This window comes from Orcinus orca, chromosome 16, assembly GCF_937001465.1.
Source record: "Orcinus orca chromosome 16, mOrcOrc1.1, whole genome shotgun sequence".
In the NCBI taxonomy this organism is placed as follows: domain Eukaryota; kingdom Metazoa; phylum Chordata; class Mammalia; order Artiodactyla; family Delphinidae; genus Orcinus; species Orcinus orca.
Genome location: NC_064574.1, coordinates 43,741,713 through 43,754,208, shown reverse-complemented (window position 1 = coordinate 43,754,208; position 12,496 = coordinate 43,741,713). Strand labels below are relative to the sequence as shown.

The window sequence follows — 12,496 nt, the reverse complement described above, 5'->3', positions numbered from 1 at the left end:
TGAGCTGAGTTTGGCAGTGTCCTCTGTGGGGTTCGTCCCTCTTCCCACACCCCCAGGTAGCCCCCGTGTTGATGTTGTCTTGTTCTGGCCCCGGGCTCTCAGGCCGAAGGGCATCAGAGTGGGGTTCCATTTTCCTTTTCATGAGACCTGAAGGTGACCGGTCAGCACTGGGCCCCTGCCTGACGCCCTGGGGGCCGGCCCTCCGGCGCCTACTTGACTTGGCGTCTGGGCCTTGGCTCCAGAGGCCTTGGGTCTACTGATTGTCTTCGATCCCAAGAAGTTCTTTGTGTTTGGACTTTCAGCCTGCTTCCTTGACTCGATGGCCACCTTGGGCCTGGCGGCGTACGGCTATGGAATCCGCTATGAGTTTGGGATTTTCAACCAGAAGATCGTCAATGGCTGGCAGGTGGGTGCGATTTCCTTCCTTTGCTCACTTGCGGCTCTCGTGCGCATGAGAAAATAGCCAGGCACTGTCAGTTCTGTGTTTGGACTTTCTGCTCCTCCTGGAGAGGCTGCGTGCCGGTCCTCGGCAGGGCAGAGGGGGGCAGGTGGGCAGTGCTGGGAGTTCTGGGCACTCCGTGCTTTCCACATCGTCCCCACGGCCGGCAGTGCCCGTCGCCCACATGTACTCATTGCACACGGCTTCTGTGTGGCGACAGGACGTCTGGTGGGCTGGGGCCAGAGCCCAGCTGGGCCTCACAGGAGACACTGTGGGTTGAGGACGCCACCAGCTGGTGGTGTTTTCTGTCGTCTCTCACAGAGCAAAGGCACCCCCCAGCCCAACCCCACCGCAGAGGAGGATTGGCCTGGAGTCGCTAGGAGAACAGCTATTGCAGGCTTTGCTCCCACCTGCCCTCGCTGACACCAGCGAGGTGGTGGCGTCCTGTGGGGTTAGGGGCTGGACTCTGCAAAGCAGTGTGGCTCTTAGGAAGAATGAGCCTCAATTCTAAAGCGTCAGGCAGAGAAGTAACACGGTCAAGACCCTGCTGGTAAACGGGGAGACTCAAAACGCAGTCCCACCTTCCTTCTCTTAGGTGAGGTGGGCGTTTCCCCTCACTTCGGCATTTCAGAAAGGAAGGCAGCACTCTTCCACTTGGGTGGAGAATAGTTTAAATAATTTGGGGTCTAAAAGTCACAGATAAAGCAGGGCTGGAGTTAGGATCAAAAAGCTGGTAACAGGAAAGTCGTACAGTCTGAACGAAGAAGCTAATGATCGGGGTGATGGAAGTGTCCTCTGTCTTGATGGGGTTTGGGTCACACAGGTGTGTGCAATTGTCGGAACTCACCAATGTTGGCCTTAAGATTTATGCATTTCACTGTGCGTCTGTTAACCTAAAAAATAAACACTGTGATGGACTGTCCTTAATGACATGCCTGCTGAAGTGTTCAGGGGAAGAGTGGACAGATGTCTGGGATGAACTGCTCACTTTGAAATGCATCAGAAAAGTAATGGATGGATGGAAGGAGACGTGGTTATCAAGTATAGCAAGATGGAAGCAGTGACAGAGCCTAGGTGGAGGGTGTGCAGTTCACTGTCAATTCCTTGGCATTTCTATGTGTTTGAAAACGCTCATAATAAAACGTTAGCCAAGAAAATTATGGCCAAAAGGAAAAGGAAACAAAACAGATTTGTAGCCACTGGTTAATTTATAGAAATACTCCCTATGACCTTGAAAGGAGAAATGCACTTTTCCTCCTGCCACCTTCTGGGTGATTTTAGTCACAGTTCTTTTTGTTCTTTTTTTTTCTTTTTCTTTTTTTTTTTTTATTTTTTGGCCACACCTCGCTGTATATGGGATCTTAGTTCCCCAAGCAGGGATCGAACCTGCAACCCCTGCATTGGCAGTGCGGAGTCTTAACCACTGGACCTCCAGGGAATTTCCTAGTCACAGTTATTTATGTGAGTGTTTCTGTCAGATGTGAGCCAGCCTTTGTACATGTGTGGTCTGTGGCCCATTCTAGCTCTTTCGTAGTCGAGACGATGTGTGTGTTTGTAAGACAGAGACTCTGAGGCTCCTCCCTGGCTGGTGGGTGTTACGGTCGTAAGGAGGAAGGTTTTGGTGGTGGTTTCTGTCTCTGTCTGTTTGACCACAGACACTTCTTCCTTCTGGTTCCCTGTTCCTGTGCCTCTTGCCATCATGCGTAACAATTTAAAGACAGTCCTAGGTTGATAGGCCGGTGGTAAACTTGCCAACTCCCACGCTTCTGTCAAGGGAGCTGCTCAGTCAGAATGCTTTTAGCGGAGTTTAGCTGTAGCACAAGTAAATGTGGGCAGTGGTCACAAAGCAGCATTGGTGGCCAACGGGGGCCACAGACCAGCCTTCCTATCAGAGAAGGGGCTCCAGAAGGGAGACCCCCTTGCCTCATGCACTTGGGAAGATGCTGCTTCTGCAGACAGCTCATTGAACTGCTCTGTGGAGAAAGCCAGGCTCTGATGTTGGAATCTCACTAACGTACAGGAGGTCAGAGGCAGGACCCGTCCTGTGATGAGTATCTGCCTGCACCAGGCAGAACAGTCCTGCGGGGAGTTCTGTGGAGATGGGCACAGTGAAGCAGTAACCTCAGCCACGTCACTGTCCTAAAAGCATGACCCAGATGCTCCTTCTGGGGACTTGACTTCCTTCTGTCTGTGACTTGGCCGTCCTGGACGTGTGGTGTAGACAGGGCCATCCTTCTGTCTGTGACTTGGCCGTCCTGGACGTGTGGTGTAGACAGGGCCATCCTTCTGTCTGTGACTTGGCCTTCCTGGACGTGTGGTGTAGACAGGGCCATCCTTCTGTCTCTGTGACTTGGCCTTCCTGGACGTGTGGTGTAGACAGGGCCATCCTTCTCTCTGTGACTTGGCCGTCCTGGACGTGTGGTGTAGACAGGGCCATCCTTCTGTCTGTGACTTGGCCGTCCTGGACGCGTGGTGTAGACAGGGCCATCCTTCTGTCTCTGTGACTTGGCCGTCCTGGACGTGTGGTGTAGACAGGGCCATCCTTCTGTCTGTGACTTGGCCGTCCTGACGTGTGGTGTAGACAGGGCCCACCTTCTGTCTCTGTGACTTGGCCGTCCTGGATGTGTGGTGTAGACAGGGCCATCCTTCTGTCTGTGACTTGGCCGTCCTGGACGCGTGGTGTAGACAGGGCCATCCTTCTGTCTCTGTGACTTGGCCGTCCTGGACGTGTGGTGTAGACAGGGCCATCCTTCTGTCTGTGACTTGGCCGTCCTGGACGTGTGGTGTAGACAGGGCCATCCTTCTGTCTGTGACTTGGCCGTCCTGGTCAGGTGACGTCACGTGGATGGAGTCATGCTGTGTGTGGACTCTGCGTAACGTCTCGAGGTTCGTTGATGTGCCCCAGGACTTCTTCCTTTTACTGCTGAATTCAAGCAATTCTTAACGTCTTTTTACTTTGATTTATTCTTCTAATTTTATATGAGTTTTTTCTTTAACAGTCCAAAGTGTTCATTTTTAAACAGAGCCTTGACCAGAATTGGAAACCTTTGTGCTGTAAATAGGCCGCAGTTTTGTTTCCGTGCCGGGCAGCATCGTCTGGATGGTGTGGTCATTGCGGGTGGAGGGCAGGGTCTGCCAGTGCCCGGGACCATCTCCCCCGCCCTCACCTGCCGCCCTTCCAGGTGGAGGAGGCGGATGACTGGCTGCGCTACGGGAACCCCTGGGAGAAGGCGCGGCCGGAGTACATGCTGCCCGTGCACTTCTACGGGCGAGTGGAGCACAGCCCCGAGGGCGTGTGCTGGCTGGACACACAGGTACCACGGGCGCTTCTTGGTGGGTGGGGGGCTGAGCACGGGGACCTTCGGCTCCCCTTGGGGCTTCCCTGTGGGACCCACCTCCGCACGCTCGGTCGGGACTGTCCAGACACCAGCTGTGGAGCCACACTCTGTAGTTTAATGGGAGCACGGCACCCCCGGCCCCCAGCTGGGCCCTGGGGGGCCAGGGCAGGAGCACCGAGTGCTTGGCGGAACGCGGTGCCGTACCGGCGGGTGCACACGCGGAGTCCAGCCCAGGCTCAGAGACCGCGGAGGCGGAGGAGAGCTTCTGGGGGTGGGGATGGGTGGTGGTCGCAATACGTAAGAAAGACGCCACCGCAGCAGTGTGGGCAGTAGAGCATAAACAGGGCAAGCCCGTGAGTCACGGGTCAAGTGAGTCATGCAGACTCAAGTCTTAACTGGGGCTCATGGAGCCAGGGCAGGCTGGCGGCCTACGATGCCAGAATAAGTTGGATTTAATTTGGAAAAGCAGAGAAGGGGGTCTGGTTTTCTAGGTGCGTGTGCTTGTAGATGAATGAAAGGCCTGGAGGCCACTCGGCACCCCAGGCGCCGTGCAGTGAGGGCCTTCCCCTGGGGGACTGGCCGTGGAGAGGGAAGGAGCAGGTTGCAGGTGCTTTGCAGGGCTTGTCAAGGCCAGGCAGGGCTGGGGAGCAGGGCTGCGGGGAGACGGGAAGGGAAGGGTGATACTGGGGCTTTAACCTGGGGCCCTGCCCCATAGTCCTTTGTGGCCATTGGAGCTGCCTTCAGCTTCTGAGGCCGCACACGAAGCACCCCCGGAAGCAGGCCTGAGTGTGAGAAGCCCGTGGGAGGGTCTGCGGTGGAAGTGACCTGAGGCTTGGCCAGAGCAGAGCTGGTGCTTCTGGACAGATGGGGCTTGGGACGGGGGTGGAGGGCAGGTCCGGTGTTTTCTGTCGGGAGGGAGTGTGCAGGCTGCTTTGGTTTTGCTGAAGTTCGAGGTCAAGGCGACAGGAGGAGCCTCGCCGCAGACGTGGGAGATGGTCTGAAATAGCAGCTGTCTGTGGGGAGAGGTTAGGTGAGTCCCGAAATCGCCCACGCAGAGTTGAGTGAGAAGAGGGCAGGTGTGGAGGGGGAGGCCAAGGACACGGGAGGAGGGGCTACCGAGGAGCCAGGTGACAGTCGACTCTGGTGTCGAAAGTAAAGGTAGAGAGGGCCTGGTATGTGGTCAGGGCCCACCGGAGGCGGCCTCGGGTGCTCCCGGCTCAGGACATGTGCGAGCCGGGGCTGCAGGTGCGAGGGACACGGGGCAGGTTGGGTGTGTTTGAGGAGGAAGGAGTGAAGCCAGAGGAGGGTGGGCCGGTGGGCCGCTTCCTGCGAGGCCGAGCTGCCCCAGCCCGTGGGGGGAGGTGGCCCAGGCCTGGGGACCGTGTCTTCCCTCGGCAGGTGGTGCTGGCCATGCCGTACGACACCCCGGTGCCGGGCTACAAGAACGACACCGTCAACACCATGAGACTGTGGTCCGCCAAGGCGCCCAATGACTTCAAGCTCCATGACTGTGCGTCCCCTCCTGTCCCCATCCGGTGGCTGATCCCAGACCGACCCCGTCTGCACCCACAGCCCACGAGGCTCCCCACTGCGGGAGGGCTGAGGGCAGTTTCCCTGTGAGCCCTGGACTTCCCAGGGACCCCGCGCCGTCCGGAAAGAGCCAGGGGTCTGGGGCGGGGTGTGGGCCGGTCGGCGTAGCAGCTGTGGGACGCCTTCTGCTCGGAAACGCTGTCCTCAGACCGATCAGGGCACATGAGGGCCTCGGCAGGCACGCGGGTCCTGACTCCGCTCTCTGCCCTCAGTCAACGTGGGCGGCTACATCGAGGCGGTCCTGGACCGGAACCTGGCCGAGAACATCTCCAGAGTCCTGTATCCCAACGACAACGTGAGTAGCTGCTGCAGGTGGTCCTCGTCCGCGCCGTTCCTCCAGTGCAGGAAGCACCCCTGCAGGGCTGGGCTCCAGAAGGGCTCCTGTGCTGGCCTCAGGCTTGTCAGGTGAGGCCACGAGAGTGACCTCCTCAGAGTGAGGGCGGCACGGCATCCCTGACGGGGTCCAGGAGCACCTGTGTGCTGTTAGCCCCTCCTTTGCCCTCTGCCCAGGGGAGCTCTTAGGAGGTTCCTGGCCTCACACCTACGCTCCCCATAAGCACACGGCCACCGAATGCAGGGCCGCGGAGGCCTCAGACCTCACGTCCAGCCGTTTCTGCTCTTCAGCACCTGGTGCCAGCTCCCCAAGAGTTGGTTGGCGCGTTGGCGCGTGGGGCCAGCAGTGCCTATTCTGCAGGGACGCCTTGAGACGCCACGTGGTCATGGTTTGGAACGCTCTTAGCAGGTGTCCCCACTTGTGAGGCGGGGCCTCAGCCACGTGATCCACTGCCACCAAACGAGCCCCTAGGATTTGCCATCTTTGTGGGTTGTGTGTTTTTATTATTTTATCAGGGAAATACATGCATGTAGCAGCAAAGGGCCCTGTGCTGAAAGGCTCATAAGAAAATGCCCTCCCCCAGCACCCCCCAGAGATTCCGAACAGGCTCATGCTTCAGGCATGAGGCCTCCTGGAATGTGAGGCACCTGGGAGGTTGCTTTCCTGGCCTCGGCCCCAGCACTGGGGATCGAGGCATTGCACCCCTGGGCCGCACCCCAGCCTGGGCCCTGTCCTGGGTTCGGGGGCCCCAAGGGCCCATGCAGCGGAGGCTGAGCCGGGCATGTCCTCAGTTCTTTGAGGGGAAGGAGCTGCGGTTGAAGCAGGAATACTTCGTGGTGGCCGCCACCCTCCAAGACATCATCCGGCGCTTCAAGTCGTCCAAGTTCGGCTGCCGCGACCCCGTAAGGACCTCCTTCGAGACGTTCCCAGACAAGGTGCGTGTGTAGAGGGCTGAGCGCCGTGCCGGAGACGGGCTGTTCCCGGGCTGGGCCTCCTCCTTCCAGCTGCAGTGGGGGCTGGGCGGGAAGCCGCCCCCCAACCTGGGCCTCCTCGTGCCCGGGGACCAGGCCGCCTTCCTCCTCGACCAGGGCTGCCCTGGGCCTCAGGAGGCGTCGAGGCAGCAGGGAACGCTGTGAAAGGTCCGTCGGGCAAAGCGGCCAGTTTGCAGGCTCAGTTCAGTAATCTGAACACAACCAGCCAGTGTCCGTCAGGCAGGAGCAGCGTTCCAAGGCGGGGAGGGCTCTGGACGCGCGCTGCGGGGCTGGCCTGCGGGTCCTCCACCCTGACCTGCTCCCTGCACCTCCGCGGCTTTCCATGCTGGGCCTGGAGCCCGTGCAGTGCCATCCGCTTCCTGCTGCCAGCCCTATGACCAGGCTCCTCGGGGCGGGCAGCCGAGGACCCCGGTTCTGCACACACAGGCAAGGGACTGAGGGGGTCACCCCGTGTAAACGCAGGTGGCCATCCAGCTGAATGACACCCACCCGGCCTTGGCCATCCCTGAGCTCATGCGGATCCTGGTGGACGTGGAGAAGGTGGACTGGGAGAAGGTGAGCACCGGGGGCCCGAGCACAGTGTCCCCAAACACCTGGCACGGGGTGACCTCCCCGCCTCTCCCGACAGCAGGGGTGAGTACTGAGCTGGTCCACAGAGGGAGGCCTCTCTGGTGGCCCCGGGAGAACAGAAGGAAGTTGTCCTGGGAAGACGGGGCTGTGGGGAGAAGGACGTTCCAGGAGCGGGTCTGGGGTTTCTCCCAAGGGCAGGGCACAGTGAGTGGGCGCAGCAGTTTAAGGGCCAGAGAAGGGTGGTGTTCTGGAAGACAAGAAAAGGATTCTGACACTTCTGAGAGCTTCTCACCTATATTTTTTCATCTTAAAATTGTGGCGAAAAACCCAGAAGGGTTCGGTTTAAAGAAATACGTCGTTCACACATTTATAGGCTCGTTCTCCCTGCTTCACTTATTTTGGTCCTAGGTTCTTTAGTGGGGTTTTGTTGATCTCATTTACTTAAATCAACATATAAAACCATTTTTACCCCATTTTTTAGCACCAGAGCCCCTTTCTGGTTTGGGGCTGCACTTCTGGGTGGGGCTGGGCAGACCCTGTTCTCCCCTGGCCAGCGGAGGGCAGGGCCAGACACTTGACCAGTTTCCTCTGGACTGTGGGTGTGAAGTCGGTTTGGTGGAAGTAAAGCAAAGCTGCCTGGAGCTCTGGTTTACAGAGGAAAGTTGCAGTGGTTCCCAGGTAGCAGGTAAGGTGCTCATTCCTGCGTGTGCTCTGGGTCAGGATGTGAGGTGCACGTGGGGCGTGTCAGGACAGTGAAGGGCGCAGGGCTCACTGTGGGTTTAGGAAGTTCTGGGCCCCGGAGAGCAGAGACGTGCGGGGCCCTTCCTGGTGGCATCTGAACACCTGCCTCTGATCCTACACGTTCCCCTCACCTTGGCATCTGGCCACGAGCTGCTTTTTTCTGAATAAAACATTGGGGTGTTCTGGAATGTTGTAGGCCTGGGAAATCACAAGGAAGACCTGTGCATACACCAACCACACGGTGCTGCCCGAGGCCTTGGAGCGCTGGCCTGTGTCCATGTTTGAGAAGCTGCTGCCACGGCACCTGGAGATCATCTACGCCATCAACCAGAGGCACCTGGATGTGAGCACGCCCTTCCTGTGGGGATGCGGGAGGGGAGAGGGCTGCCCTGCTCTGACGGGCCCTCCTCTGTCCTCCACGTCAGGTCGTCTGGCCCGGGACAGGTGCTTTACTTCTTGAAGGGAATAGCCGTTCGAGAAGAGGACTTTGGGGTCTGGGGCTGTCACTTGGCAGAGCTGTTGCCTGGTCCCCACGCTTGGACCCCTGCTGCGTCGGGGGGAGTCTTCTTCTCATTTCTGAGCAGGTTCAGGTGTGAGTGTCTGTTCCTGGAATGCCAAAGGCCTTTGTCCTGCGACATCACTGCAGTATTTGGGTGATTTGGAAACAAATCACCTTTGTCTTTCCTCTGTCACCCACAGAAAGGATAGTGGTACACACACAGGGGAACTTAGAATTCAGGTGTGATTATAGTTCATTTTTTTAATATTTTGGTGAAAGAGTAGCCATTCCCACTGGTAGACTGCGGTTATACCCTGCCTGGGCCAGCGGGGACAGCATCCCCATCTCTTCCTGTACGTCACAGGGCACCTCCTCAGCTCCTCCGAGCCCACGGGCCGGGCCGCCGCCCCCAGGCCGAGGCAGACCTTCGCCCGGGGCCCAGTCAGGCTGGGCTGCAGCCGCCCTGGGCCTTTCTTGGGGAAAGCAGCCCCCGCCCTCCTGCTCACTGCTCTGTCTCGGCAGCACGTGGCCGCCCTGTTCCCCGGGGATGTGGACCGCCTGCGGAGGATGTCCGTGATCGAGGAAGGGGACTGCAAGCGCATCAACATGGCCCACCTATGTGTCATCGGGTCCCACGCTGTCAACGGCGTGGCGAGGATCCACTCGGAGATCGTGAAGCAGTCAGTGTGAGTGGGGCCTGCGCTGGCCTGCGCCAGGGCGAGTGAACTGCCCAGAGCGCGGCGGTGGGAGGGTGAGGCTCTGACTCAGTGGACGACGCTGGGGGACCGAGCCCTCTTGTCACCAGGAGCCCTTCCTGTTGTCTGCGTTCTCCGTCTATCCAGGCAGAGGCTCTCCTTCTGGAGCACGTGCCGCTGGCTGTGGGCCTCGGCGCCCCGCCTGGGGACAAGAGTCCTGGGCCCCGCCAGGGTGGAGGTTAGGGTGTGACGGGCTGGGGCTCATCCCCGAGAGGAAGGAGGAATTCTTAGGTCAGATTCCCTGCTTCTGCCCCCTCTTTGTGGGATGTGGTCTTGGAATTCCTCCTTTCCGTCCTCGCCGCAGACCTGTGGAGCGCCTCGTGTGGGCGCCCGGCAGCCCTGGACGGGTCTGTCCGTGTGGAGGCTTCCAGGTCCTTGGTGCTGGCCTGAGGCTTTGTGTGATGTACTGTTTAATCCCCACTGTCCGTCCACTCTCCACTGTTACAACCACTGGGAGGTGGCCAGGCTCCAGCCACATGCCGGCGTGGAGTTGGGCTCCTTGGGGGATGGAACAGAAAGGCTGGGCTCTGGATCGCCCGGGGGCTCCCTTCAGAGGGCCCTGTGCCTCTCGCTCACCTTGTTTGAAACAGTGCTTGTGACAGTTGCCCGTTGTCTGTGTTTTTAGCTTTAAGGACTTTTATGAGCTGGAGCCAGAGAAGTTCCAGAATAAGACGAATGGCATCACGCCCCGACGGTGGCTGCTTCTGTGTAACCCGGGGCTGGCGGACATCATCGTGGAGGTGAGGCCAGCGCCTCTGAGCCCACCCAGAGCTGTGGGCAGGCAGAGCGAGCGGCAGCTGCCTGGGGCCGTGTGGGCGGTGACCCGCTCCTCAGCGCGTGGACAGCGATGGCTTCTGGACGGGTGCGGGCGGTGGGGACCTGCTGTCGCCCTGGGTGTGGGGGGCCGGGCGGTCGGCCAGCAGCCCTGGCGGCCTGTGCAGGAGTTCAGAGGGGAAGCGCTAGGCCCAGCTGCCCCCGAAGAGGTTTGTGAGCCGGGGATGCCGTCATTGTTGACTTGTTCCCATGCTCACGCACTCAGCGAGGAAGGAGACAAGTCACGCAGGGGCCAGGCCGCGTGCTGGACATGGGGGTGCGGTGGGGGTGCTGGGGGGCGGGCTGTGTGCCAAGGAGGCTTCTCTGGAAGGGACGGCAGAGCTGAGGTCTGCCTGCCCAGTTACCGGGAGGGCCCGGGAGCAGCGCTGCAGGGACGTGACCACCTCAGCCTGGCTGGTGCGGCCTCGGTTCAGGGCAAGGCCACGGAGACGGCCCAGGTGTCTGGAGGCCAGTTTTCCTCTCGGTCCTAAATTAGAAACAGGGAGACTGAAGCTGGGGTTTGTTTGGAAACAGCGCTGTGCTGCAGTGTCAGGGGCAGGGTAGGGTGCCCAGGCCGGGCGGGAGCGGCCGGAAGGCCTCCGTCCATCTGCAGTTCTGGCGGGTGTGGGCCTTGGGGGTGGGCGGAGCCGGGCCCCCAGGTTTCAGGCCTGTGGGGAGCCGGGGGAGGCGCGTGCATTTGAGAGCATGTTTCAGTGGTCGGGACTTGACCGGCGCCGGGTGCGCGGTGTTTCCTGGGAGGGGGTGTCGTGGGAGAGGAGGGGGCCTGGGGCTGAGGGGGGCAGAAGAGGTGCAGAAACCACGTCTCCCTTATGACTCGGCAGAGAATCGGGGAGGGTTTCCTGACGGACCTGAGCCAACTGAAGAAACTGCTGCAGCTGCTCAGTGACGAGGCACTCATCAGGGACGTGGCCCAGGTCAAGCAGGTAGGCCCGGTGGGGGGCCCATCCCCCCGCTCAGCCTTGCAGAGGGGGCCCCACTGAACCCTGAGCGCACCGCCGCCCCAGGTCCGGAGGAGAGCTCGTCTGGAGGGAAGCAGTGGGAATCGATGCAGGTCTCGCATCTGCACTTGACATGCTGTCCGCACACCTGGGCCTCCCTGTGGCCACCTCACCACCAGGCAGCCTGACCCACTGGGCGGCCTTTGAAGACCGAGACTGACCCTCCACTGTGCCAACAGCCTGGCCTTGGGGGCCCAGAAGTAGTCTTCATTTTGGAGTCTCGCCCCCCACCCCAGGTCTCCTTGTCTCCATTTTCTGCTTTTCTCATCCTTTGCTCCTCTCCCTGGGTTTGCACATCTACTTTCCTGTTTCTCTCCACGCTCTCGTGCGGATCCACTTTTAGGATCACGCTTCCCCCCTCTGCCCACCAGGCTCCGGTGACCACCTGTGTCCCTCTGTGTCTCCCCTGGGGTGGCAGCGTGTCCTGGGCATCCCCTCCCTGCTGCGTCTCTGACACCAGCCCTGGGGGCTCGGCCCTGTGAATATCCCACCATCTTTACCTCTGTTCTCCCAGGAAAACAAGGTGAAGTTCTCTGCCTTCCTGGAGAAGGAGTACGGGGTGAAGGTCAACCCCTCGTCCATGTTCGACGTGCACGTGAAGAGGATCCACGAGTACAAGCGGCAGCTGCTCAACTGCCTGCACGTGGTCACCCTGTACAACCGTGAGTGCTCCGCCCTGCGCCCCACCCCCCTTCCACCGGGCCTTTTTCTCACGTGGCCACTGGGGCGGACGTGGCATATTCATTTTGAGTGGCACCTTCTGGTTTTCTGTGTTCAGAGCAGAGCAGCTACAAGGAGTGAGACGTGAACTCAGAGGTTGGGGAGCTCGAGGCCCAGGGGCTGCACCTCCTCCAGAGGCTGGGTTTTAGGTCTGGTGTAGCATTTCTTTCATACTTAGTTATTATCGTTATTAGACTCCTCTTAAGTTATTTGGAGAGATTATACTTAGCAGGTGAGGCATTTGAAGTATACTCATAGAAGATGAAATAGTATGTTACATCTATACACCTTAAACTATTTAAGTGGCATTTGATCTTGAAGCACGTGTGAATCAAAGGCCCACCTAAGGGCTTCCCTGGTGGCGCAGTGGTTGAGTCCTGCCGGACTCGGGTTCAGGGGACACGGGTTCATGCCCCGGTCCGGGAAGATCCCACATGCCGCGGAGCAGCTGGGCCCATGAGCCATGGCTGCTGAGCCTGCGCGTCCGGAGCCTGTGCTCCGCAACGGGAGAGGCCACAACAGTGAGAGGCCCGCGTACCAAAAAAAAAAAAAAGACCCACCTAAAAGTAACTGTGAACATTTGCTACTTCTATAAATAAGATAATAAAGCCTCAAGGAAAAATCTGTTGTTTTTTTTTAGTTATTTATTTATTTTTGGCCGCATTGGGTCTTCGTTGCTGTGCGCG

General features: G+C 59.1%; 1 protein-coding gene and 1 non-coding gene across 2 annotated transcripts in view; one reads left to right on the top strand and one right to left on the bottom strand.

Moving 5' to 3' along the window:
• PYGB (glycogen phosphorylase B) overlaps positions 1 to 12,496 on the top strand; it is a 54,334-nt gene that overhangs the window by 31,108 nt on the left and 10,730 nt on the right. Inside the window, exons 4-14 of the mRNA XM_004270437.4 lie at positions 303 to 406; positions 3,622 to 3,753; positions 5,176 to 5,287; positions 5,580 to 5,662; positions 6,493 to 6,636; positions 7,156 to 7,248; positions 8,201 to 8,347; positions 9,026 to 9,189; positions 9,884 to 9,998; positions 10,914 to 11,015; positions 11,605 to 11,752. Of these exons, the coding sequence (XP_004270485.1) occupies positions 303 to 406; positions 3,622 to 3,753; positions 5,176 to 5,287; positions 5,580 to 5,662; positions 6,493 to 6,636; positions 7,156 to 7,248; positions 8,201 to 8,347; positions 9,026 to 9,189; positions 9,884 to 9,998; positions 10,914 to 11,015; positions 11,605 to 11,752 (1,344 nt within the window). The remainder of the gene's footprint in view (positions 1 to 302; positions 407 to 3,621; positions 3,754 to 5,175; positions 5,288 to 5,579; positions 5,663 to 6,492; positions 6,637 to 7,155; positions 7,249 to 8,200; positions 8,348 to 9,025; positions 9,190 to 9,883; positions 9,999 to 10,913; positions 11,016 to 11,604; positions 11,753 to 12,496) is intronic.
• TRNAG-GCC (transfer RNA glycine (anticodon GCC)) lies at positions 1,805 to 1,877 on the bottom strand. Its single transcript has one exon. It is a non-coding gene; the product is annotated as a tRNA-Gly (tRNA).